Source organism: Gymnogyps californianus, chromosome 2 (genome assembly GCF_018139145.2).
Source record: "Gymnogyps californianus isolate 813 chromosome 2, ASM1813914v2, whole genome shotgun sequence".
NCBI classification, from domain to species: Eukaryota; Metazoa; Chordata; class Aves; order Accipitriformes; family Cathartidae; genus Gymnogyps; species Gymnogyps californianus.
Window position 1 is genome coordinate 167,040,282 of NC_059472.1, and position 27,338 is coordinate 167,067,619.

The 27,338-nt window shown below is 47.1% G+C and overlaps 1 protein-coding gene across 1 annotated transcript in view; it reads right to left on the reverse strand.

Annotated features, from left to right (window-relative positions):
* SETD2 (SET domain containing 2, histone lysine methyltransferase) overlaps nt 1-27,338 on the reverse strand; it is a 71,379-nt gene that overhangs the window by 38,698 nt on the left and 5,343 nt on the right. Inside the window, exons 2-8 of the mRNA XM_050890954.1 lie at nt 16,835-16,850; nt 9,054-13,495; nt 6,677-6,808; nt 5,643-5,771; nt 1,928-2,051; nt 585-662; nt 179-276 (exon numbers count right to left, since the gene is read on the reverse strand). Coding sequence (XP_050746911.1) covers nt 179-276; nt 585-662; nt 1,928-2,051; nt 5,643-5,771; nt 6,677-6,808; nt 9,054-13,495; nt 16,835-16,850 — 5,019 coding nt within the window. The remainder of the gene's footprint in view (nt 1-178; nt 277-584; nt 663-1,927; nt 2,052-5,642; nt 5,772-6,676; nt 6,809-9,053; nt 13,496-16,834; nt 16,851-27,338) is intronic.

The window sequence follows — 27,338 nt, forward strand, 5'->3', positions numbered from 1 at the left end:
TAGAAATGGAAGAAACTTTATCCAGGTAGCTTTTTATATAGTTGAATTCCAGTTCATTTACAACTGCTCTGTTAGACGAGGCTTTGCAATGGTTTGTTTCGGAGCAGGATTTTTTCATTGCACCAACGCTCACAAAACCCCTCTTTCGGCAGCTCAAGCAGAGAGAGCTGAAACGTACCCGTATCTCTGGAACTGGTAATCAAACGTCAGCTCGGAGCCCGATGGGACCAGTTTGGTGGTGAAAAATCCAACTCTGAGCTGCCCATTCACAGTCCACTAAAGCAAGAAAAAAACAAGGTGACAACAGTTATTGCAAAAGCCAGGCTTGACTCTGGTTTTGCTTTAAATTAACAAGACTAATCCTTCGAACAGCATCACTGATAAACTTAAAACTTGCGAACTGGCTCGGCAGTACTTGCCCATTTCAAAGGTAGCTGTTTCCATTTCACTAAATTACAACAACAACAACAAAAAAACCAAGACAAAGAGACATAAAGACAAAAGAGCAATGCTCTTCACTCTGAGCTTGCTAAGTCGCAAGGCAGTGGAAGTGAGAAGCCAGCAGCTTTGATCCAGCAGTTTACCTTTTGTGTCTCGCAGTTTGGTTCACAGCTGTGGTTCATAAAACGAGAGCAGTTTCCTTTCTGGGTAGCATCGATTATCTGAAAAGAAAAGAAACAACAAATACAGCGAAACAGCCTCCCTCCCTCTGCACCAGGCAGAAACACAAAGCAGTACAGCTACGAATGCCGCGCGTTTGAACGCAACCCATGCAGAAGTCATCACCCGTTCCTGCTCCAGCTATCAACTTTATTTGGTTTGGAGAATGGGTCTTATAATGATATTAAGTGCCCCCCAAAACAAAGAGCACTAAGCAACTGGTACGTGGTTCTTAGTTTTCATTGCAGGTTAATACAGAGTTCTTCAGTTGGGCGGGGATCCTGAATTTTTAATATCCGTTTCTGTCCCTCTGATACATGGTACAATGACCGTGAGGGCTGGGGAAGCCGACGTCTCTACCACACGCATCATACTCAAATAGAAAGGTCGTCTCCTGGCTCACTGCATCCTCCCTTTTCTAACTGGAAACACTCTGCTGTGCCCCCTTGTGATCGCATAACAAGCCCACAGCAGCTACAAAAATTGCTTACTTTTGGGGGGGAAAAAAAGAGGAAAAAAGCACTCTGCGTATTTTTAGCTCATTTACTGTAAAGCCACCCAGACCCAAAAAGTCTCAACAGAAGAGCTAAGCAGAATATGATATTAAATTTCTATTTATACACTTTGCTCCCAGCGAGGGAGGGCCCGTCGCCCAAGGTAAGCAAGGCTGCGCTCTCTGCGTCGCAGCCTCACAATCCCATAGAGCTGAAGCAAAGATAAATAATTAAGAACTTCTGGTATATAAATATTTCAATGACAGTAATCCTGCACGTAGGGACTCCACCAGCTAAAAGTGTCCCAATTTAATGTAGTTCTGTGAGCAAGGGAAGAAAGGAAACGTGGTTTCTCGGTGTGTCTTCTAGATGGGTTTACTTGGGCATCCAAGAAGGTTGAGTTTGGCTTGAAGCATCTCCCCAAGCTGAGACACAGACATGGTTTCTCTCCCACAGAGGTTTGCTCGTGTGGAAGGGATGGGCCATACTCCATCCTTTCCCTTGGGAGGACAATTTCTCCTCTCCAAGGACACTGGGATAGCGTTAAGCTACCAGACTTCCGTTAAAGCAGGTTGAAACCGAGCAATGGGTTAAAAAAAAAAAAGTACGACATGACAACACAAAGCCAGCCAAAGCTTCCTTCCCTTAGGAAAACATTTCTAATAGATTCAGGACGTTGCTCAGTGAGTTCACAGGGAGTCGGCGCTGTACGTAACCAGGGCTAAGCCCAGCCAGCCTCCCCCAAAGCCAAGCGCAGCAATCGCACTGCTCACCTCGTCATTCTTCAGGGCCATGAAATAATAGTGAATGTTCTTGTTCCGGGCATATTCCTTCACGCGAGCCTTGAACTCTTTGTGATCCAGCACTTCTCCGCAGTACTCCAAGACAAAAGTGTTGCTGCAAAACCCAAGAGGAAAAAAGCATCACTCTGCTGAGCCGTAAGCAAGAAACACCAAGGAACAGAAAATAACCGCTGCTGAGACGGGCTCTCTGAACACAACTTGCAGCCTGGTCATCCTGGTGGCGTAGCTATGATTATTACACGCCTTAATCTCAGGCAATTCTGATTAATTTATTTTTTTACGTTATCACATGGGTAGGTATACCACAGCGAAAACCTCAGACGTAAGATCAAAGCTCCCCTTCGAGCAGGGTTTATTCTATAAAAGAACAAGACCTTGCGGGCGATGTGAAGAGGAAAATAAGGAGTATCAAGAGAAGGTGCTGGCCAGTGGTTCTCCTCAAGTGAAATGGACAGCCTGTCTGCGCCTTGCTGGTCTGGTGGGTGAAATGAGGTGTCAATAAAATATCCTCTTTAACCTTAGGAAAGGTGAATTTAAAAGCAGAGATGGAAGAGAACAACTAGTTACCCCTACATTCAAACACAAACCTCACAGATTGCATTCTGCAGCGCAGCCGGGCTTTAAACCCTCCAGTCTACTAAGACGCACTGCGATACAGCTTTCTTGCTATCTGTCCTAAGTTTTCCCTTGCTTAATATCACCCTGAACCCTTCAAATCTTGCCTCGTGCTTAACCAGGAGAGCACCAGGAAAGCCAAAGCTCCTGCCCAGCTCCACCTGGACCAAGCATTCAGTGTTTTGGGCAGGTATCACTCACCCCATTTCCTTCCCATCATTAATCCCAGCCCCTCGCACAGTACCACGGTGGCCTTCCAACCCACACGTATAAATGGTATTCGTTTTCCCCCAACTCTGTGTCCACCCAAAAAACGGTTCTGGTACACTAATCTGCTCCTTCAGCTTATAACTCAGCCATATCTTTCTCCTAGATGCCTCCCCAGCCTGCATTTAGCAGATACCAACGTGAAGGCGTCAGCATCGGCCTTCTGATGACCTGCTGCTTAGTTGGGTTGGCTCCCCTCAAATTCCTGACCGCCAAACTCCAAGCCCGGGCAACAGGGGTGCAGTGGCAGGACTGCGAGGAGAGCCGAGCTAGAAATATCTTTGAACAAACCCACATCAGGTGGGACAGGTCTCTTTCTGGGTGTACAACCTCTCCGCCCTTCGCTGGATTTGTGACCGTCCACAGACTGTCTTCTGGTGGGATGACTACCAAGAGAAGGTTGTCTTCTCCCAAGACAAGCTTTAGCTCCGCAGCAATGTTCTGCCAGTCTGCAAAGCTCTCTCCAAACACCAGCTTTTCAGAATAGCACATGCAGAAACAAAAGCAATATTCCAGCCAGCTCCAGACTTACGTCGCCGTATCAAGCGTTGAGGAACGATATCCAAATCCCTTGACACACACAGGCCAATTGCAGTACACAAATCAACAGGAGCAGCAAAAGGATTTACCCTCTTACCCAAGATGGGCTTCACACAGTTATCTCCTTCCCATCTTTCTCAACATTCCTGATCCTAGCCCACCTAGCAGACGCGATGCTTGCTATGGTGAGTCGTTCACTATCAGCCACATCTTTACCACAACCTCCAGACCTTGTCTTCAAAAGAAATTCCTAAAAATTTAAATAAAACTGGACCTGTTTTCCATACGGGGCAGCAGCACTGCTTCAGTCCCCATCACTACCACTTCCCTGTGCACGCGTTATTCCAAAAACAACACGACCCCGCTCTTGGCAAAGGTTAGGTCCAGCAGCACCAGGGACTCCCCAGGTTATCCGGCAAATCTGGAAAATCAGGAGCCAGGAAAGGCCACGATGCTCACCCTCTTCTTCGATACAGTTGCTGTGCAACAGAACAGTGATGGAGAGCGCTCGCTCGTTTTAACAATTGCTTAACGCTGTTATCTTTTACATAAACACAGTGTGAAGGCGCTCTCAGTTAAACATATTGGGTTGAAAACGCAGAATTGCTTTCACTGCATTTTAGATAACTTGGCGTACCTCTCTAAAGCAACTAAACTCTTCCCCGTACCTTCCTGTGAATTAGTCTTATACATCCGATACAGCAGTAAAAAACTCTGCTGTAAGACCTATAGCTTTCTTAAGCATCAGAAACATTGCTGGATTCCTCAGAACTCTTTGTCTTCAACAGAAGCAAAAAAAATAAATCAGAGTTTCCACGGAAACTCCCTAAAATATCCAGAGCTACAGAAAATCTTTGTGCAATTAAGTTCTAGGCAGATCATCCTGAAGCTCAGTCTCTGGTGCGTTGAGACTGAACAGACTCATCACACCCATCCCACAGCCTTTTGAGATGGAAATCAGAGCCTGGTGAAACTCTGGGCGCACAGCAGTGCTTCCCCACGGCGAGACGCTCCAGCAATTTCTTCTACAAAGTCTGTTGTTCAGCTGCAGAGCAGCACGATCGATTTCTGCTCGCCCTGCGTGGATCTGAGAGGCCACCCACACCCACACGTCCTACACACAAATGGTGAGGTCTGAACCTGGGGGAGAAAAATCCACCCGGGTCTTGCTAGCCGTAGGAGCGTGGCAGTTCACCACAGCCGCTCTCACCCGGAGACACTTCCCACCTTGCTCCCTTCTCCCAGCAAACCCCATCTTTGTCTCCTGCTCGTCCTGCTCCTCCTGCTGCACCTTCTGCTTCAGGCCCCAGCAGCGCTTTGAACGTCCTCGCTCCTCTCTGTCCTCTCATAGCCCCACCTAAAGCTCTTTTTACTACTGGGAGTATGAGAAAGTGCCGGCTTAGCAAGGCAGAAGGCAACTCCTTGACTTACCCTGCCTAGTGAGAAGGCATTCCCATCTCAGACCTGCTCCTTGCACACACACCTATAGAGCAAAACGTAGCCAGCACTATTCTTCTTCCCAGCCACGCTCACTTTTTGAGTACAACGGTTTCCAAACAGGACTGTAATTCCAAAAATATCAGCATCCATCCTGCTGCCAACGGGTTCAAGCACCGCGCAACCCTTGCGTTCAAGTCCCGCCAGCTTCTTTGTGCCAGACAGCGTCGATAAAGGCACTGATCCAGGCACAACGGGCAAACATCATCTGGCTTGAGCGAAACAGAGACGAGTCAAACACAGACCCGGATCTGTAAGCGTGGCTGATGTCAAACCAGCACTCAGAAGTACAGCCGTTAACTAACAACAGGCTAACCAGGGAGGAAAGATCCCCACGGGATCTTCATGGAGTCCGAAGGGGAGGAGGAGGAGGAGGACTCAAGAAGAGGGTAAGTCTTGCAGAGGTGGGAAGAGAAGAAGAGGAAACACAACCGGAGCGTGTGCTCCTCTGACACCATGTAGCAGGGACAGAGAAAGAAGGGAAGACAGATTAAACACAAGATGAAGCCACGCAAGACTCTCAGAAACCCTGACAAGAAGAGAAGAGAGCAAAACCAGAGCGGGAGATCTAACACACGAGTAGTGGATACGCAGGTGCCCATAACTAAGAGGGACCCCTCACAGAGGACAAGGACAGTATATAAAGCTGGAAGAACCCCAGCAAATCTGCTAATGTCAGTGACACTAAGAAAACGCGAGCAACTTATTTTCCCTTCGCAAGGGAGTAAAATAGCACGAGGACGTCATTCGAAGAGCAAAGGCTTACGATGGCAGATCTTTGGCAGCTCTCAGCCCCCAGCCTTTCTTCTCAGTGAGGATCACTTCAACATCTGCATGCTGTTTCTTCTGGAAGCGCCTGTTGGAGCAGTAGTCGCCGTTTGGGCACCTGGAAGAACTAAGGGAAGGAAACGGAACAAATCAATTCCCAGCAGGACAGCAGCGATAACAGAAATGGCTCAGATGGGAAATAGATACCAAGGAACCATAATAAATTCAGTGTAAAACCTTCAAACGTGTTTCGCTATAAAAAGCATAACCATCTGACTGTCAACATGCAAATGTAGACAATTTATTTCTGGAAGGAAGATAAAAACGTTTGGAATGCGAACGCCGCTGTACTTCAATGTCATACAATCAAAATGGGATGAACTGGCCTCTTCTCCCCATGTTTTTACGGGTTCTTCCCCCAAGATATCCCTTTCCCCTACATCTACTGCTAGGGTTATTCAATTAAAGACAAAGGGCAGGGCTTCTGCCAGGTAATTCCTCTCTTTCCACCCCGGCTGGTGACAATCCTTGTGCCAGGGGGTGAATCCCACTAAGTGCCCTGTCCCCTGCCTCCTGCTCACACGGAGCAGCGGCTCCCTCTTCTCCTAGCCTCTTCCAGGAGGGAAAAGGAGACAAGAGCCGTAGCCTGGTGAGGCTCTGGGGAGAGGACAGAGATGCAAAAGCAGAAATGAGAGGAAATAAGGATCTCAAGTAGAGCTACATTTGCATTTCTGACTTCCTCCAACCACGCTTATGATGGACTAGAGTTAAGGCTGAGGAGCAGAAGACTCCAGGCCTTTGTAGCAGGTTTTAACAGGAGGTTACTAAGGTCTAGCTTCCTGCAGAAGATCTAAGGTCAGATTTAAATGCTGGTGTGTAGGCTCTGAAGATCACTCCACACCAGCCAGCGAAAAGAGAGTGCACAGACAGCTTGTTGCCACCACCCAGGAAAGTCTGGATTCCTTTAGGGGCTCCCAAGTCATCTCGTGGACAACGCCACCCAACTCTGGCAACTCATGAAACGCTACTTACCACTCTATCATGAGCAGGCGATTGAGACAGTCTTCTCCACAAGCAACCTCCCCCTGAGCTCGCTCTTCTTTGGAGAGAGGAGGGCATTCGCACAGCATTCGCTTAATATCCCGGTGAGATTTGTTCTTCTTCCTATTGAAGACAAGTCATTGAAATACAGGTTAGACAGCACCTGGGTAAAGAAATCACTCCTCAATCTTTATCAGTTGTTACTGGAGGAAATAAATTCATTCTCTAGCAACTGGACATATGGATTGATTACCTTTGGACAACCACAAGAAGGTACGGGGGTACCTGGGACACTCAGTTTGTTCTGAGCAGGAGGCGATGACTTTCTGATCACAAAAGATGATTTCTCAGAAAGACATCCCAGGATATTTTTTTCCTTCTCCTCAATGCCCACAATCCAATTTTACTTTCAATGTGGATGGGCACATGCACACGCACCTACACCCAGAGAAAGGACTAAAACCTCTTCATTTTGTTGTACAGGTAAAGCAACCAATTTCCAGAAAATTCAGGCCTGATTTTTCTAGACAGAAGATTTCTCACCACACAGCACAAGTTCTAATGTTTAAATTAAAAGGATACACTTCGACTAGCCTCTCATGAAATACTACATTCTGTAATCCTATATAACACTACGGACACAATCTCCAGAGATCCCTTCCAACCTCAGCTATTCTGTAATAGTCCATTTGGTTTCGCTGATCCAAAGGCCAGGAGAAAACCTATATTCTAAAATATTAACATATACACCATTAGTTGAGCACACATACCATTTTAAAATAGCTTTCTTTTAATAAAGCAAATTGGAGGGTTTAGCTATTTAAACCTCTGCTTTACTGTCAAATAAGATGATGAAAAAGAAAACAAGAAAACTGCAGTTACAGAAAAAGTAGGGCATCAAAGGCATCTACTGATATTTGAGTTGCCATGAGATGATTAGGGAAATGCTTTGGAGCGTGGATCCCAGCAAGACAAAAAAAGGCATAAGAAAAAAAAACTTGGATTGAAATAAATAGCACGTTTTATCTGCACATAAGCGGTTGATATTCAGACTCTGAATCAAGAATATCTTTTAAAACACATTTATTAAAAAAAAAAAAAAAGCCATTTTAGTGAACAAAAGACGTGGCAAAGCCTGGAGTGTTAAGACCCCAACACATGAAGCCCAACACGGGTTTAAACTGGCCCACGTGAAGCGTCCTCCCGAGCTGGTGCTGCACCCGGCGCCCTCGCTGCTGGCGAGCACCGGCGCTTGGCACCCGACGGCCCGGCAGGAACGCCGTTACTCGACCACCCTCGAGGAATCACGAGATGAAAAAGGATCATGAAGTTAAATGAAACGGCAAGATTTTAAATAGGCATAAATCATCAGAGGGCCTTACCATAGTCTGTGCCAGGAATAAGAATTGGTTACAGGCTCGTAAGGAGCTCTCACCTACATGTTAAAGCCAGAGCGAGTATTTTTTTGGCAAGGACGAAGGTAGTTGAGCCCTGAAGCAATACAATTACTAATCATCCCTAAAGCTCAGAAACAGATGACTTTGTTTGCCAGGGATCATACCCTGTTCAACATTCCCATGCAAAAGGGAAAAGGATAATCTGCAGCCAACAGCTACCCTCTGATATTTCAAATTAGTCTGTTAGACCCTAAAATAACTCATCTAAGATGACAAATAATTACATGCAAGTAACCAAAGCCTTTGGAAATACACATTGTTCATCCAAAACCCTTCCCACACCCAGACAGATTTCCCTGTGTCTTCAGAAAAGGGGCGAGCTGGCATCTGGGGACACTAAACAGACAAGATCTGGCAAGCCCAGAGATGGTGCTGCTATACTGCTCGGGGCTATAACGTAGCTGCACCAAGTTCAGATGAATGGCGGACAATAGAGAATAAAGCAAAAAGCTCGGAAAAAAATTTAATTACTCTTACAAACTACCATGGGTACAAGAATAACACGTTTACTTGCTGCTGATGCCAGGAATCCCACGTGTGCAAGTCCTGCCTGATACCCAAATCAACACTAGACAAAGGGGATGCTGCAAGATGACTGAGAAGAGGGTATAAATAAATCATCCTCCCCCATACCCTCCCATCTTCCACCTCTTCTCATCACCGGGGCCTGTCTGGGCCCAGTCGGGGTTTTCTGTTTAGGAGAAGAGACCCGGGGGGCGGTAAACACTTGCCCAGTGTCGTCTCCTCTACGAGCAGCTTTGCCAGACGTAGGGAATACGACATCCTTCTCCCTCCCTCCAAATTCTGCCAATTTGGCCATTAAAAAAAGCTATCACAGAACCAAATGTAAGTTAAAATCTAAAATTGCTATAGGCAAGGAAAAAAAAAAAAAGGGTAAAAAAATCAGTTACCTTTCTGTCAAGTACACATTTTCTTCAATAAGGTCGAAGTAACAGGGCATCTTTCCTTGCTTGGCAAACTCCTTCCAGCGCTGGGGGTCTCTGAAGTCATCCATGATACACAACCGACCGACCATGGAGGAGTCCTGAGGCGCCGACTCCACTTGCTCCCCCTCCGGTTTCACCTTCTTCTTCTCCCTCGAGTCCACGTCACTCTCAGAGTCGCTCTCCAACTCCGGGCGTCTTTTTTTTGGTGGACCTCGTTCTTTCGCATCGTTTTTTTCCAAAACCTTCACCTCCTCCTTCTTCTCCCCGCCAGGCACCGGCTCCTTGGTCGAATTGCTGCTGATCTCGTGTGCCTGCACTGAGCCTTTTTCTTTCTGCCCGGGCATCTGGCATTTACTCGAGGGGCTGGGAAAACGAGACTTGCAGTCATCATCCCAACGGTCATCCTCTTCGTACTCCTCGTGATCCTCCGTTAGAGAATCCGGTACTTGCCCTTGAATCCGTTCGTAATTAACTGCAGAAGGTCTGCTAGTAGATCTCGCATCCCAATAACCATTGCCTTGCCAGTAACTCTGAGAGCCGCCGTACGCTCCCGAGCCTGGCTGGTAAACGTAGCCCGAGTAAACCCCAAAGCTGCTATCTGGCTGCTGGTAGGTGCTACTGGGCTTCTCCGGCTGGGAAAAGTCCCAGCCCAAACCACCCAGATCCTCTGTTGTATGAAAACCATCCAGCCTGGAGAAGTCTCCGAGGCCAGACTGGTTAAGCCCACCCCTCCCTTGCCTGCTGTCTGGCTTGGAAGAGCTCATCTGGTGTCGGGATTTATCGGCGCTTTCAAAACTCTCCGGCAGACAAAATGGCTGCTCGTCTTGTCGGCCGATGGGTCTACCAACGGACATCAGCTCCTTCAACGTTATTCTCTCGTCCAGGTTGGGTTTGCCGTGGGAGTCTGCCATTAGGTCTGCCTGACTCGTACTGTCAACGCCGTCGCTCTGAGGCTGGCATGGATCCGGCCGCAGCTCTTCCGTCTCCTTCCTGCTGAGCTCGGTCGAAGTTGCCGGACTCTTCTCCATCCCTCTAGGAGAACATCTGCTCTCTACTTGTGGACCGCCTTTACTCGCCATATTCTCCAATCTCTCTTCATAGTAGGGTCTACTGGGCTCGGGTCGCTCATCGTCCCAGTGGTCGGAGAAGCGCCTGTTGCCCTGGCTGCTCCGTGAGGAGCCAGGGCTGCTCTCCTCCATCGCTATGGTCGAGTTCTTTGGTACGACCACAACAGACTGCAGCCGTTTCCGTGGCGCGCCGTCATCAGAATCCGAGTCCTCCGTGTCACTGTCCTCGCTGCCCCCCTCGCTGTCGCTCTCCCCCGTGTCAGAGTAATCATCGTGGCCAGCAGGAACAAATTCAGCGGCGTTGCCGCTGCTGTCGCACGTCGGGGCTTGAGTTACCGTCTCCATTTCTTCTGCAGTGACAATGACATCGCAAGAGGGAAACAAGGCATCTGGAAAAGCCAGAGCCACCAAGGGCTCATTTCCCTCGTCCTTCTCCGCCAATACGCTGGGACACCGAACTCTCAAATCATCCGGCCCAACTCCCTCGGTGGAAACAGCACTTTCTTCCACGACCTCTCTGCCACGGTGCTCCAGCGGCACTTCCGAATAGTACGAATGTTCATCTTTGAACGACAGCTTGCCTTTTGCCGAACCAAGATCAACGTGCTGAGTATCCAACTCGAGCATCTCTTCGGCTTCCGAATGCTGGAGCAGCTCCTGGCATCCATCCGGCGGTGGCACATCCCATTTGGAAGAGACGCTTTCCTCCGGCACGGGATGGTCCAACCTGAGCCTCGGGGAACAGCCATCCTGGGAGGGATCCCTGCTCGAGCTCTCCGCTGCCAGGCTAATTTTATGGGAAGGATGACCGTGTTCATCGTCACATGCAGACCTTGAGTGATGATCCTCCGTGCTCTCGTAATCGCACGTAACCGTCTGCAGCTCTACCTGCATGTCCAGAAAAGTCTCGGATGTAACTTTTAAATCTGCTGGTTCCGCTTCGATTTCAACTTCCGAATGATACAAAGCAGGGGTGGCATCGTCTGAAATGTAGCAAAAAAATGGTTCTTTGGTTTTGTCGCAGGGAGTCACCTGATCATCCAGCTTCTTAAGTACAGTTTTAGTATGATCTACATTCACGACGGGCAAAGGGATGGCTTCCCCTTGCTGCTGCGGGACTGGAGCCTCCGCTTGCCTAAACAGACTGTTGCACTCGCTGGACTGGACCCGAGAATCGTCCGGCTCTTGCTCTTGAGACGCGTGCGTGCTCTCAAACCCATTAGACGGCAACGGATACGACGGACTCGTCTTCACGACAGGCGACGCTTCTGACCGACACAGGCTATCGTCAGAAGACACGGTGACTTCCTCTGGTTTGGAGACACTGGAAGTTGCCAAACCATCAGCCCGACCCTCCGGGGACCCATTTACACTCAGCTCCATGGGGAAACACGTTCTTAACTGATCGTGCTTTATCTTTAATAAAGTTTCTTGCTCCTTAACACTGTCATGGCATTTGTTTCCTGTAAGTTCCTCGGACTTTGGGTTAGCAAAACCCGCTTTCGATTCGTCTGCCTTTTTAAAAGCGGGCGAATCGTTTAACTGATTTAATGGAGAAAGTGTCTTTTCCCTTTCAAATTTTTTCGCAATGGACACCCTGATCTCATTGCTTTTTAGACAAGAGGTCTCTAAATCTAGAGAATTAGACTGCTGTTTTATTTCTTCGATCGATTCTGTACAACAGAAAGAACTCTTAAATTTATCAGGCTTTGGTGTGGGGGTCTTTGAAGGGGTAGACTTATAACGGGAGGAATTCACATTACTGTCGGGCTTAGAATGGGATGTCCCCTTTCGATAGCCTAGCTCATCAAGGGGAGAGCACCTTTTGGTTACTTCACTTTCTGAAGTCCTTTTTGAATCTCTATCTGCTTTCGAAGAAGACCTTCCTCTCCTCTCCATGTCGGCATGAGACGATTCTACTTTGCTGTCCCTGTCCGACTTAGAGTAAGAAGTCCTCGAGTCTCTGTAGGAGGAGGAGGAGTGGGACGATGTACGCCTCGAGTCGCTCGATCTGGAATGTGTCCTCCTGTAGTCGTCCTCTGAGTCCGAGCTCTCTCGCGCCCTGCTGTCCGCGTACGAACGGGAATATCTCGACCTTTCCCTGTATGGGGAGCTCCGATGGTATCTGCGGTCAGATTCGTAGTAATGCGAGCGTTCTGACCTCGAGTAAGAAGAGCTGGTTCGGGAGCTCCGATCGGATCGGGAACGGGAATGAGACCGGCTTCGCCTTCTCTCTCTGTCTGATCGAGAGCGGGAGGACACATACCGCGAATCTCTTTCCGATTTTGAATAGCTCGAGTACTTCTCATCCCTGTCCGACTTGGAGCGCGAGGAGGACTTCCCCAGGTCGTCACCTCTGAGGGACGCGGAGCTTCGTCTGGGATCTCTCTCCTTTTCCGTACTGGATATCTTCAGTTCATGTGACCGCTGGCTGGAGGAGGTTCTCACCGAATCTTCGTCGGACTCGGAGCCCAGCAGCGTGCCATCGGACTGGGAGAACTTCCTCTTTGACCCCTGCCTCCGGGAGCAGAGGGGAGCACCCTTCGAGCCGTCGGAAACCTCATCCTCTTTCCCAATATGGGAATCTTCCTTCTGCGGAGTTATTTCCGTCTGCTCGGGCGTGTTTTGAGTTACACGTTCTTCCGAACCGCGCGATATCGCATCCTGCTTGACGTCCGGCTCCAAAGCCTCCTTAGGTACCACGTGGCACGGCTCCTTCAAAGCAAGGACTTCAGCTTCCACGGGCGGCGACAGCAACAGCGTCGACATCAGCGTTACCGGCAGTTGTGGCAAGGCTGCCGCTGCAGGAACCGGCATCGATGCTGCTGGCGACGCCGTCGGCGGAGGGGGAGGCGGGGGAGGCGGTGGCGTTGAGGGAAAGTTCGTGGCCAATGCCACCGGTTCCGTTACCGGTACCACAGCCGGCGGCGGTGGCGGTAGCGTTGCTGCTGTAGCTGGTGGTGGTTTTGCTGTGACATTAAGTAAATGTTTTTTAAAATGGATCTTCCCTAATTCTACCTTCGGTTTTGGAGGTGAAGACTCCTCAGCTGAACCAGCGGCATCCCCCAGGTCCATTTTACTTTTGGGGTTAAAGTCAGTCTGAAGGGGTACTGCTGAGGAGTTCTGAGTTTCATTTTGTTTCTCGTTTCCGAGACCAGTCAGAAATCTATTCGGTAAGGTTTTCTTGGTTAAACTAAAGCTGAAAGAGACCTTTTGCCTTCCTTGCTCCTCAAGGTTAACCTTTGTTTTGGTGCCTTTGGGCAAAAAGCGACTCGAAGCAACGCCTTTGAACACCGGGCCTTTGATAAAGCCAGCTTTCTGCACGGTTTCAGGCTTGCCCTGCGAAAGAAAAAGAAGACGCAGTTAGAGGAATTGTTTGGGGGGTTTTTAACTCTGTTCTACAGGCCCACTGAACAATTCTCTTTTACCCGGTGAATTTTTCATGATGATAAAATAGAAATTGATACCCTGGGCTGGAGTCTGGGATAGCACAGCCGCGCTGCCTTCTGCGCCTGGCTCTCTCTTGAACAGAACCAATTACCCAGTCATTTCCAGTTTGGAGCAAAACCTCCTTTGGGGTTTGGGCTGAGGCTTTTTAACTGACTTATTAATGACCAAACTGAAAGTCCTTTTTTCATTTAATTCTTAGTTTTTTTAAAAAGAGATAGGGTTCAACATATAAAGTTAATTGAAGAGATAGCACCACTTTATTTGTGCTGTTTCCGTGGTCCCAGGCTACAAAATAGCCCACGTTTTTAAGCTTTAAGTGCATTTGCTTTCACGTCCCAGGAGACTGCACGTGGATGCATTTGGTTTCAGCATAAATCAGACTACCAAGAATTACAGCGGCAATTTTACGCCCCGTCCTTTCCCACCTCCCGCCCCGACAGCCTTATCTCAGTCATTAGTAATTCCTAATAAGTTTCCAGGCTCAGGCGTAGATCAGTATTAATAGAACAACCTCCAAGAATTCCCATCAGGACCTAGTCATGCGTGATGACTCCGTCACCTCCAGGCCAACCGACTGTAATACGCTCCACGTGCATCTCACCAGAAGCTATCTGCTGTCTCCTGCCCAGGATCTCACTCAATGCTATCGAGCTGGAAGTCATCTCCTCTAGGACATTAAGAGCTCAGGATCTCCACCAAGAAAGCTGCTGTGACAGCACTTGCAACTGAACCCTGGCTTTAGAAATGGAGCAAGTCTAGAGCAACAAAGCTCCTTCAACATGGGAACCTCTTACCTTACAGGATGCATTTATCCAAGCCCGAGATTAGCCATTTTCTGAGCATAAAGCACCGTATGTTTACCCGTCTTGGCATTCCTCCAACTATTTTAAAGCTTAGGGCTTGTCTACGCAAAAGCTGGGTCACAGGAGTGCAATCCCTAAAGATGAATATTGTGGTACCATGGTAAAAGGGTGTTCTTGTCAATAGTCTTTATCCCCATAAATCCAAATTGCATTAGTGGAATTATATTTTGTGTGAGAAGCAGAACTGCAATGGAAACCGTTGTAGCAGTATAAAAACTGTACAGAGCTGGGTTTTACTCCCATAACTGTTGCATGAACACATCTTTGGCAGCAGCAGCAGTTTCCTGCAACCCACTGTGAATTATTACGTACTTTGTTATCCTTTAACTTTTGTAAAACAATGTGCAGTTGCTCAGGCTAAAGGCACCATAGTAAATTATTAAATAAGACGTCGGTGGAATGGAAACCCCATCCCATTCTATTTGCACCCTTGGACATCATAGATACAAAAATATCCTCATTTTTGATGAAACACATGGGGTTTTATTTAAATTGCAAAAACCACGTCACGGTCTCCACATGACTAGTCTTGGCTACCCGGCCCAGCGCCATGCACACATTTGATCTTCACCAGCAGACGATTAGCTGCATTCTGGAAAAAATGGGTGCAAAAAATAAAAAGCACTCCTTTTAAATGGGTGTTATTTATATGGGTGCCACTTCATGGATGCTTTTAAACGAGTGCCATGGCTAAAAGGGCACCCAAACAGTGACCTTGAAAAAAAGTGCATGTCCACACACTTGCCCAGCTCTGAAACACGCTCCTCTCTCCGCTACTGTCCCACAACCATCTCCAGAAAGTCATGCTGAAAATGCTACCCCTGTTTTCAAAAGAATCCACACATCAGAAGTGATCCAGAGACTAATACACAAGTGTCTATAAACTAATTCATAGAAGAATAAAGGACAAAATCAAGCATCCAGACAGTTTGGTAGGAGTTTCTGCATGTCTGAATGCTACTGAGACCACCCTCCCATAGGATGCCGGGCTCAGGCTCCCGAAGAGCAAGGGAACATCATTTTGGGAGGTTGCTGGGTCAATTATTAGCCCTACATGACCAGAAATTCACACCTTTTTACCCCAACCTGTGTGTATGTCCTGGGACAATGGAAGAGTAAGAGAGCAGGTTCCTATCTTCAACCATACCCTGACGTCTAACGGAAGGAGTCTCCACAAATTTGAATCTAAATTCTGATCAGAAACCGGGTTCACCTATTATACCAATTATATAAGGGAAAAAAAAAAATATATATATTTAAAAATACAGTAAATAGAGTGCATCAGCATTCAAGAGTTTTCTTTCTTGCTAGAACTTTTATGAAATGATTTTATGTGCAAAATCCACAGTTATGGAATTGTGCCAATGTTTTGATCAAAATCTTTCTAACTTCATGCGCAACAGATCTGAAATCCGAGCTCACACGTGAATAACAGGGTTTGGATACGTCCACCTTTACACAAAACACAGGACCTGAAGGCAAAAAAGGAGCTGCTAAGCTCCTATTCCTCCCCTTTTCATAGTCTATTCAGCAGAGATGATACATTTCAGAACAAATGTTTCACCCTCACATGGTTACCCTTTCAGGGATTTTTTTTCTTAAATAACACCGAGTTTAACAAAACATGACTTACAGTATTTTAAACACATTCCACAGGTAGCTTTTGAAATTTAATAGGTAGCAATTACTGGCAAAAGCTCTCTAGTAGAAGAGTTCTCCTTCCTTTAATGTTTTACAGAAAGGGAACGTTCCCCAAAACGTTGCTGTGGGTATTTTGCAGAAAGAAAAACGCGATAGAAGCTCAGTCTGCATATTCAGCAGAGGTACCCGATTACTGAAGCAGCAGTGCTCCTGCAGCTCTCAATTCGCTGGGAACATAGGTAGTAGACACAGTACGTTCACCAGCACAACCAGAGCAGATACGGTCCTACAGCATCAAAAACTATTAGCAGCAGTCGTTCCTATGCCGGGATATTATAAACTGTTCCAGCCCCTCCAAGTTTTCTCCTCTCCCCTTAAATTCACTGAGTCACACACAGCAAAACTCATTTTTTTTACAGATGAAGTCCTTAAATAATCATCTGCTCACGGTGCAGAAAGCAGCAGCTACCTACACCGAATGACTCAAGAGCACCGTCGCGCTCTGCTACCGCATCCCTGTGTGTAGATGGCAGAAGTGGTACTGAGGCGGTTCCCTTCTTTCCTGGATTTAACCACTGAACTAGAGGCACCCCAGAATAATATCAGTTTGCTTTACCTGGACCCTCAGTCGCTCTCGACTCAAGAAATCTATAGGTCAAACTAAGCAGGTTGGGCTAACGCACGTCTCAGGAGCTACATCAAGAAAGGAATCAGTTTTACTCACCTCATTTTCTTCTTCTCTATTGCAATCCAGCCGAGAAAACATGCAAAAGAAAACATAAAAAGAAGGTGTAAACATCAGGCAGAAACAAAAAACGTTAATATCCGAAGTGTGGCACTGCAAACGGGATGCACCCGGGGACACAGAGTGGGGATAACAACAACCCCACAAATAATCCTGCTGCAAGAGACGTCCCTACCAGCGTCAACCAACAGTCAAGCAGACACGCCAACCGCCTCTGAAGGGGAGCACCCGGCATAGTTTTGAAGCTCAAGAATTTCAACACTGAAAATTCTGCATGGACTTTGACAGAGCAAACCTTTTTCGAGCAAACTGCTGGCTTGGTGTTGTCCTCTGAGGGTTTGCAAACCAGCAAGAACCTTATTTCAACAGACACCGCAGAGGTAATGCAGATATATAAAAAAAAAAAAATCTCAAAAATGAGATGTAGGAAGTTAAATTTGGTTTTCTTTCGATTTCAGTATTTTCCTTAGCAGCCCAGAAACAGTGAAAAGTATCTGCCTCTCTCATCGACAGAAATTAAAGATACTTATGAACGCCTTACTGCTGTAAGACCTGCTACGGATCTGCAGTCCTGGCTATTTGCCATGATGCTTAGACTTAATTAATCAGTACTTTGGCAGCTAGCTGCTCGACAATGAATTGATTTGGAGCATTACCTTGATCCCAACCAAACCTGCCAATGCTGAGCCAACGGGAAAGCCCAACTTTTCTTTGCTTCCCTAAGTTCTTCACTCCGATACCATGAGCAAAGTAGTTTCTCCTACAAGGAAGGAGAAGGAACAAGAACACGACTACCCTCTCCTTGCTTTGCTCAATACCTGGGAGAGTTTCAGTGAGTTTCTCAGCCCCGAAAGGAAAACTACAGAAGCAGATGTAAGAGTTTCAGCGGTTACAGATACACCTTAACCGAGATGTCAACAGCTCATCTGTCTTTATCTCTGATTTCCTCTACTAGAAGTCCAAAAGCACTCTCCAGTGCTCTAACCTTTATGTTTGCACGCAAACAGCCTTTTCCCGTCTACCTTATAGATACAGGGGAAGTTTTCAGCTGGACTTTTGCTAAATTTTATCAGCTTTTGAGCCCTAATTCGGCGCTGTCGTGGTAACACGGTGAAAGATTTGTTGCAGAAAAGGTTCACAGATATCACTTCAAACGTCAGCTAATCGAGAAGTATCAGTTTCTGGAAAACAAAGTCAAAGTTCTCGGTTTCTGCGTAACCCAGGCAGAGACCCGAGGTGGTGACGGCACGGCAATAACCACCTACTTCCCCATTTAAACCATCATCAACAGAGAATTAGGAGCAACCTGCTAGAAAGACCTATCACCAGCAGTAATATACTCCTGCCTCTACAAAGGCTCATGTCCAACTGAAAAAAGCTTATTAATAGGCTATAAATTATTCTTAGAGCAGCAAGAACAGGGTTGGTTTCCATTGAGGAAACATGAGCCGTGAGTTTAAGCAAGCTGTGGAGTACATGAGGGCACGTATGTGATTTAATGGGGTTAAGCAAGCTGTGAATTCAAAATACTGCTGATGCAGAGGTCAGAAGCCCTCTAAGAACAGCACTTTGACACAAATTAGTGCCTAAAAGGAGGTTTCATTTTTAGGATCACAGAAAGTGGAGGTTTAGACTTGCAGGAAACCATCGCTCTTGACAGTCACGTATTTTGAGTGCTAAACACAAGCGTTCACAAGGGGGTGAGAACAGCACTGAGGCCTAGTGTAGCCAACACCCAACAAGACCCAACATGAACATTGGACTCAATGATCTTAAGGGTCTTTTTCCAACCTAAATGATTCTATGAAGATTTTCAAGACATCCACACCCAGACGTGTGGTGATACAGCACAGAGTAACAACCAACAGATGAAAGCTGGTGGTCCTAAACCAAAAAGAAATAACTGTCTCTTTATACATAAGAACACAGATTTAAGTAGCTATATATTGGGAGACAGGTAATGAAGTTTAGTATTTATAATTAATGTCCTGCTGTAAGAGTAAAGTAAGTAATTCCTCTTAACAATCCATTTTTGCTCTTGTTGCTGAAACGTTGCATAAAACCAGTATTAAGCTAAAATGCTGGCAAGGACACAAAGGAGAAAACCAAGAGCTAAGAATAAAATTTTCCCTTCCGAGAGGGCATGCCTACAAAACAGCAGGAATCACGGCACGATCCGGGCCAGCTCTAAGCTCACGTCCTGCTCAAAGCTTGCAGCCACAGCAGCAGATTTCCCAGCCAAGACACCACGTTGGTAGAGCAGCCTCAGCATCTGCCACCTTGAAACAGCCGCTCCACGAAGGCAGACGGCAGAGCACCAGCTTCCGCACGGGGGGTCAGAGCACGCAAGAAAACTGCAATACACCGACGGGGAAAAAAAGATGGCTGAGATCCTTCAAAACCCAGAGAAAATCTTGCAGGAGAAAGTGAGCTGCATTAGGGAATGGATGATCTTGCTGCGCTAAAGCCACTTGGTAGCGAGACTTGCCTGCCCTTGGAGGGGGGAAATTGCTAGAATTTGAGCAGCTTAAAGGGTGGCAAGTGAGAAATCAAAATATTAAAAGATAGAAAACAGTTAAGAAGGGACAAAATAGAAGACTTGCATGAATTAAACTGGTTGTTTAAAATAAAATATGTAAGAATGAAGCAGATATGACATTACTGGTAATGTATCTTGTATAGTCCTAGATGCCTATATGAACAATTTAACTTCTACTGGACAGAGAAGTAATTCTTCTCAGAGAGGGAACAGTAGTATTCCCTCTCTGCAGCGGTATTTCAGCCAGTTATGCCCAAGTGCTCTTCCCTCCTGAATTACCCCTCCATCACCAGCTAAAACAGCCACCGGCAGCAGAAAGTTGTCCCACCTCGCTATGGGTGCCCTCGCACAGGTTAACCTTAATGAAGGAGGTAGCTGGCTTGGGTTATGGATCCCATTTCCATTTACAGCCTCTTCCTTCATCCCAGATTGAAACCATATCAATAGATTTCCAAAATTAGTGAACGCGTTGCTGTTCGCTCGAAAACCTTTTGCCAAATTCCTCCCACGCTGGGTTTGAAGTTACATAAAATCCCCACGTTACAAGCCTGAGGAAGGAGCTGGCACGCAGGAGACTCGGCACAACAAGAGCGTACGCAAGCCGGGGATCCATCCAAACACACAACCCGTAGGTTTTCCAGCAGGTTTCCAGCCCCAGAGGTTTAGAGCAATCCCACTTGTTTCCCTCTGGCTGCACCTTGCTATCTGCAGGTACATAAAAGGAAGACTGTTATTAAAATCAGCATTCAATTCATGCACTCAGTGGCTCATTTCTGTGAATGTCAAGAGAAAGGCTTTGTTAAAACCCAAAATAAAACTCAAAGCAAAACTGAAGACCTCTACAAACAAGTGGTTAATAAATTAAAAAAAAAAAAAACAAAAAAAACAAAATAACAGGGAACTGCACCATCTTTTATTTGTCTACGCCAGCCCTATGTATTAGTATTCAAAAAAACAAAATCAGTCTGCCCCTAAAATACAATTTAAAGAACAGTGAGATCTGATTAACTAACAAGTATCGGTCAGGCGAGAGCAAGATGTGCCTGCACATGCCCCACAAATGCACGACTGCACCCAACAGCAACCACGGCAGCAACTAAATCCCAAATCCCCACACTGTACAGAGGAGTTTGTATTTGCAGGAAAGGCTTTTCTAAGGCTATGGACCTACATTTCTACCAAAATTCTTTATATTTAAAATTTATCAGCTTTCCTACTCATGAAACATCCCAGGTTTGTCATGGGCATGTTAATAAAAAATAAGGTTGTATTTTAATTGAGGTTCAGCAGCTCCAGCATTTCTTAGATGCTTAAACAGCTCGACTTGAATGAGACTTCTCTCCTTTTTAAGATGTAATCCACGCCGTAATCCGAACGATATGCGGGCTTTGCTTATGCTAAAAAAGCAAACAAAAAAAAAAATGCCCTCAGGCTTCTGAAGTCTAAATGACAAATGCTGGTCTGCATTAAGACAAGACTTGAAGAGCCTCATCTCCCGTATGTCCTTTCTTTTTTCTCCCCCCCCCCTTCATTTTCTTCTTCTTAAGAGAGAAAAATCTGGAAGCCTAAAGCTCTTCTTATCTAAACATCTGCAAGACTAACAACCCTGCAAGCCTAAAAAGCCCCATCCTGAGCAGGCACTCAGCTCACCTTGCTTTAAGCTGACGATGGGGTATTGTGCAGGCATTAGCATAGGTCCATCTGAAAGCCTACCTGCCTCAGCAATTACCTTTCTTTCTGAAGAAAGGAAACAAAATGCAAAAACTCAGCACTCAACCGGAGGAAATCCCAACTTCCAGACTGTTTTGCTTAGGCCAGGTTAGCCAGAAATGTCCTGCCAGCCTGGGAATGCAGATGGACTTCCATAGCTGCTCACGGATCCAACCAGCACCTAACGCCACGACCTTCATCCACAACACCAAGGCTAAGCAAACCAGAAGGCAACACAACAAATTAACACCTTGGGTGGAAATTTGCAGTTCCAGCAAGATCCTAAGGCCAAAAAGGAAATATTTAGGCAGATTTCACTGCTGCCTGGCCGGCGATGGAGGGCTGCACCTCCGGGCTTCTGCCACCGCCATGCACCACGATGCTGCAGATGAAGTTCACTCGCTGCTGCTCTCATTCAGCTCCTGCCACCCTCGAAACCAAATGATTTGATAAAATACTTACAGGTCTGAAGTGCTATCGTCTGCTTGGTTTATTAGGCTCTAATGTGGCCAGCCAGAGATAAAAAACAAGGACAAATGTGCAGCCGTCCCTATGATTAACTGAAATACGGTGCTAAACTGCTGCGAAATCATTTGCACAGAGCACTGTGCTTTTAATATCCAAATGTGTCCTTGCTCCCAAAAATACTGCATCACAACCGGATAATGTACAACCAGAAAAAAAAAAAGCAGGGAAGTTAATAGACAATCCTGCTCCTTCCCCCAAAAAGCCATGGACAGAGGAAAGGCTAAAGCACACCCGGGGCGGGGGAGAATCACCAACAGTATCAAACATCTTATTTACACAGAAGCTTGAAACCAAGCCAAGCTCTCCAGAAAATGAGGTCAAGGTAGCTGTAAGCATATACCTGTCCCTGCGGCACATCCCCCAGATCCAGCTCTCCCATCCCCTGCTTTCCTAAATCAGCATTTGCTGGTTTATAGAACATTTTCGCTGGGTTTGGAGTTGTGCGTTTAGAGCAGGGGAAGAGACACCATTTCTCCTGCGCTGAAATATGAAAGAACAGAGAGGACTGAACACGCCAGGAAAAGAAGTAGCTCAATATACCAAAAATAAATATTTCTTCTTTCATTTACAAAAATTATAAGGGCTGAGTGACATCCTGGATAGTCATAAGTATGCCAGAAAGGGATTTTTGTTTTAACATAGATTATGGGTTACCGGTGTATGGAGTCACCCGTAATTATCGGTGAACGCTCCCTCCTAGTGCACCCTCCTGAAATGAACTTTATAAATCAACAAAACCCCGGACACGAGCCATTTCAACAGCAGGCATGAAGAAGATTAAGAAACTCAACTGCTGCAGCTTCCACTTCAGGCCAGCCCGGGGTCCCATTTCTCATCGGGCTGGAGGAGAGCCACCGAGAACAGATTCAAGAGGCATTACAACACAATATGGAAAACTTATAGCACTATAAATTTTTACTACAAGCATTTACACTCCATTCTCCGCAGCTGGGGAAAATATAGGCTAAAAAAAAAAAAAAATATATGGCACGAGCTAAAATGCCTGTTCTCTGCCAGCTGGCAGCACCGGCGAAGGGACTTCTGCCCAAGCTATGAATTAAGCCCTGGGTCTGGCAGAGTCCATGCAGTCCCTTCTCGGCGCAGGTCCACCCAACAGAGACCAAACCCTAAAGAGAAGGGGAAGAAATAAAGGGGGAAAAGGATGATTTTTGAAAACCATTTGCTTTTGCTGCTGCTCCTCTTGCAAAGGAAAGTGGGTCAGAGAAAACAGACCTTGGCAGGAGCATGGGAAAAGCCACAGGCTGAGGTTTTGGGTGGGTTTTTGGCCAAAGCTTCAATTACTATTTAGCTATCTGTGTGTTAATAATATGAGCATTTTAGAGAAGCTAGGATCTTCTGCTTCAGGAAAAAGACCCGGTTAAGAAGAAAACAATTTCCAGCAGTCTCCAGTCTTCTGCTCCAATAAAAGCATCACAGAACCCTGCTCCTTTCCCAAAACTGCCTGGGAATTCCCAAACTCACCACCATGCACACGGCTCCTGCTCTTCCCTTTCTGCTCAGTGCCAGGGCACGTCTAAAGAAGAAATCAAGTTTGAAATCGTGACAGCAATCATCATAAGCAATGCTGTTCCCATGGCAGCCGGGCAAGGGATTTACCGACAGAGCACCCGCATGGCGAGGGAAAGGACAAGGACAGACGAGGGCAGGGGGACGGAAGAGCGACGGTGCCAAAAAGAGAGGGCACAAATCCACAGCTTAACTCAAAACCACAGCTTCTGGCTCAGTACCAGGGGAGCATCAGTCCTTGGAAAGCTTCCTTCTCCTCCTCCTCCTCTCCGAGCAGGGAAGGAGAGATTTCATCAGCAGCTTTTAGATTTAGCATCCTCCCATTAACAAAATTTAAATGGGATCACTTTTCAGGTAATCCCAGCCTCAAAATCACCTCCTTTTGACATGATCAGGGACAAACAGCGACACAAGGAAATGTTTCACACATACAAAGTACTCTTAAACTGCATTTTCCCTACCTGACGCAATTAACTCCTAAAATGCGCGCACACCCCTGAGCTGTCTGTCCGTCCAGGGCTGCAGTTGCCCCTGGGAAAGGATGAGGCTGGATCTAACACAAATGCAGTTTATCGCCTCTGGCTTATCACCTCCAGCACGGGAGCAGGGGAAGATGCAGGATGGTTTGACATCGCTCTCTCCCCATGGGGTACCACCGGCGGGACGGACGGACGGACGGGAGTTGCACAAAGAAACCCAAAAACCACATTAAAACCACCAGTCCCACGGCAGCTTTTTAGTTGCCACAGCGCGGGGCACTCCCGGCATCGGAGAACACCGCTGCTTGCAGCGTGCAAGGCAAGGTCGTTATCGCACGAATCATTCTCACCACCTCACTGAACAATTTCTAACAATTCAAAAGGCTGAAATTAAAACCTCCTTCCTACGGCCAGGGTTAGGCCAGGCTTAAAAGCTCGGGGTCGGTTTCTAGCTCCGCAACAGCCTGTGTGTGACCCTGAACAAGTCACTGAGGTGGTTATCCCCATTCCCAACTTTTTTTGATCTGCCCCCACCCCCCATTATTTATTTCCAGGTTCTTCAGGCTACGGACATTTTCATACATCTATATCCAGTGCTTGCAACAGCAAGGCTGTGACGCTGGTTTAAGCAGAGGCACCACCATGGTACAACCATCCAACAAGGCATTTCTCCTACCAGCACAAAACCACTTTTAGGACTAAGCTTGTGTTACACATCCCAGCTTACCCCCACCGCATGCCCTGGGGGATACCGACCCCGCAAGCCAAAATTGCTTGCCACCAAATATCTTCTATCGCTCTGCCGCGGATTTATAGTAAATACCCTCCGAGTTCATTAATAAAAGGAGAGAAAGCAAGTGCCAGCCTTCTGCAGAACTCCCTCGCGCGTACAGCAACTGCCGTCATAACCCGGCGGGGACGGTCACGTTTGACTCGACTGCCGCGGCACAGCATCTGCAGGCGCTGCCAGGTTATACGCCGGTAACATTTCTAGGCTCGGAGGGAAAAGGAATTAGTGGAATTAGTGGAAAGAAACAGGTTGTTTTTTAATTTTGCTCAAATCCCATCCCATGCAAACACCAGGCTGCACAGAAAAAGTTCAGCATGTGCTGAACTAAACCGCTCTAATGAAGTTAAAAGATGTTCGATACCAGGAAAATAATTTCAGTATTCAAATCCTGCTGAAAAGCAAGTGGCTACACCCAGCTTCCAAGCAATACCAGCACAAGTTATACCAACACTTCTCTAAAGCATTCCTCTGCAGCGACAGGGGAAGCAGAGGAAGGCGAGGAACCTGAAAGCATACTGAATTTTTTTTAAAAAAAATAATAATCAGAAATATCTCAGCTGACTTACGATCATTACTACCAGCGACCAGCACAGGGCTTCACTCTTGGCAGAGAAGTCAGCAGCTCGGGCCGCCGCGTATCCGCTGGACACGCAGAGACTTTGAGGCTTCACCGAACCTGAGCGATGGCTCTGGGTAATTAGGTCTGTGTGCTAAAAAGGGGGGGAAAAAAAAAAAACCAAAACCCCACAGAGCAGAAAGGCAATGCCCCTCCCTCGGAGGGCAGGCACAAGGCGGGGAAGGACTCGCTCCCCAGAGCTGAGCGGGGACCCCCGGGCTGCCCCCCCCCCAGCTCCCAAGCAGCCCCCACGCTACACCGCATCTTCTGGGGGTGACTTCTTGTCCGCTCCATTTCTGGACTGGGTAAAAAGAGGGGGGGTTCTACCCCTCCTTCACCTCCCTGGCCCATCAGCGGGAACAGACCTTCAGCAGGAATCGCCATCCCGCTTCACCTGCGGGATTTTCCTTGCAGGGGCGAGCAAATTCCTAAGCTGACCTTATCAAGGCATCACCAGGCCTGCATGACAAATACCCCCCCTGGCACTGCAGGTCAGCTTTGTCTCCTAAAATGCCTTGCAAATAAAGATTTCTCTCTGTTTCGGACTGTAGGCTGGGCTTGCAGAAGTCTACCTGCTTCAGGAGAAGACTAACCACACCGGTGGCCCCGCTGATGGAGATGGGGAGGTCTCCCACGACCCAAAGAGCCCGGCGTCACCGGGTGAGGTGGAAACATCCGCAGTGCCCACGCCGGGACGCAGTTGGACGCGTGCCACCCACAACGCCCGGCGTGGAGATGTGTCACCTTAGCGGCCCCCCCGGCATCCCCTTCTCCCCAAAACAGAAAGCAGGCGGGAGCAGTCCTGTCCCCTGCATCCCAAGCAGGAGAGGTTCTCGAAAGATGTATCCTACAAGCTTCACACGGAGGTAAAAACATTAAATTTCAGTGTACTTTTTCACCTTGAGCCACCGCAGCAAGGTTACCTTGTAATTCATAGACACGCACGTAACACCAAACACTTCCACAACTCACCATATTGAAGCCTGCATTCACAAAATGTCCCGTCCTTACCCCAAACTCACCCCAAGTTTAACAAGAAGATATTTTCCAACAATCAGGTGTCCCTAAATTCAGACTTCAAAGGGTAGAAACTGCAACCTGCACTGTGCACCCCGAAAAACTTTGTTGTCTCAGTGCCGTCAATAAAATGCTGCAACGCCCCAGCCAGGCTTAAGGTTGCTGCTTTAATATAAAATCCTTAACGTATTTATTTCTTACGCAATTATAGATGAAGTTTAATCTTCTATTACAAAACCTGCCTGGCAGGTTAAGTCAGCAGTGGGAGACATCTTGGGAGCCGCTCTCAATTCAATAAAAGAAAATAAACCCAAGCTCCCTGCAACACCAACTCCTGGAGACTCGAGTGCTTTAAATCAAACTATTTTAGTGAGATTAAACCCAGCCTGAGACGGCGAGAAGAAATGAGAGCTAATGAGTGAAAACCTGCACGCTGCTATCGCTCTGCAACACCGCGGCCGGTTGCTGCGGCAATGCTAAACACAAGGCGATACCAGGCAGGGAAATTACTGTAGGAGCAGATAAATTTGACCCCCTTCATCCTCCTTTATACCAGAAATAGCAATAAAAGCGCAAGTTGGGAACGGGCTGTGCAAACAAACTCCAAGCACTAGGTGCCGGAGTTTTTTCTGTTGGACATCGATGCTACAGAAGGCTGCAAATGTTACAAATAATTGTCTTCTGCTAACTCAGAATGACACGCTTTTTATTTCTAGCTGCAAAACCTCCGCTGATGCATTTCAAATAGGAAGGCAATAACGCAATTACAATGTGATGCTGCGGAAACGGTAAACCCTTTGAGCGATGGTGGGTAAAGCCAGCAGGAATCCACGTTTGGGCCTGAAAATGGTGCTTCACGTCAAGTATTGCTCAGGCTCCAACTCCTTCCCCAGACCCAGCCCGACGCCTCTTCCTTTCATACCAATATTTCGGGTCAGATTTTGACTCCTGGCCCACGTTTCTCTTGAATTTCAGGTTCTGCTCCACATCAGCCCCCCGGGCTCTCAGGGAGATGCTCTGGGGGATGGCAGCCTCTGGGATGGATCCCGAAAGGTTGAAGCTCGCTGGAGAGGAGCAGCTGCAAGGATGGAACATTTTTATGGAAGTTTACCCAAAAAAAAAAAAAAAAAAAAAAAAGGGAAAAGTCAGGAAAAAGAAAAAAAAAGTAACAAACCACAACTTTTTCAGCAAGTGTCCTACCAAACCTACAAAAAACGGAGCCACACTTGGACTTCCTCAAGACTTGTTTCTCAATGAGTCCTACCAGTCCTGGCAAG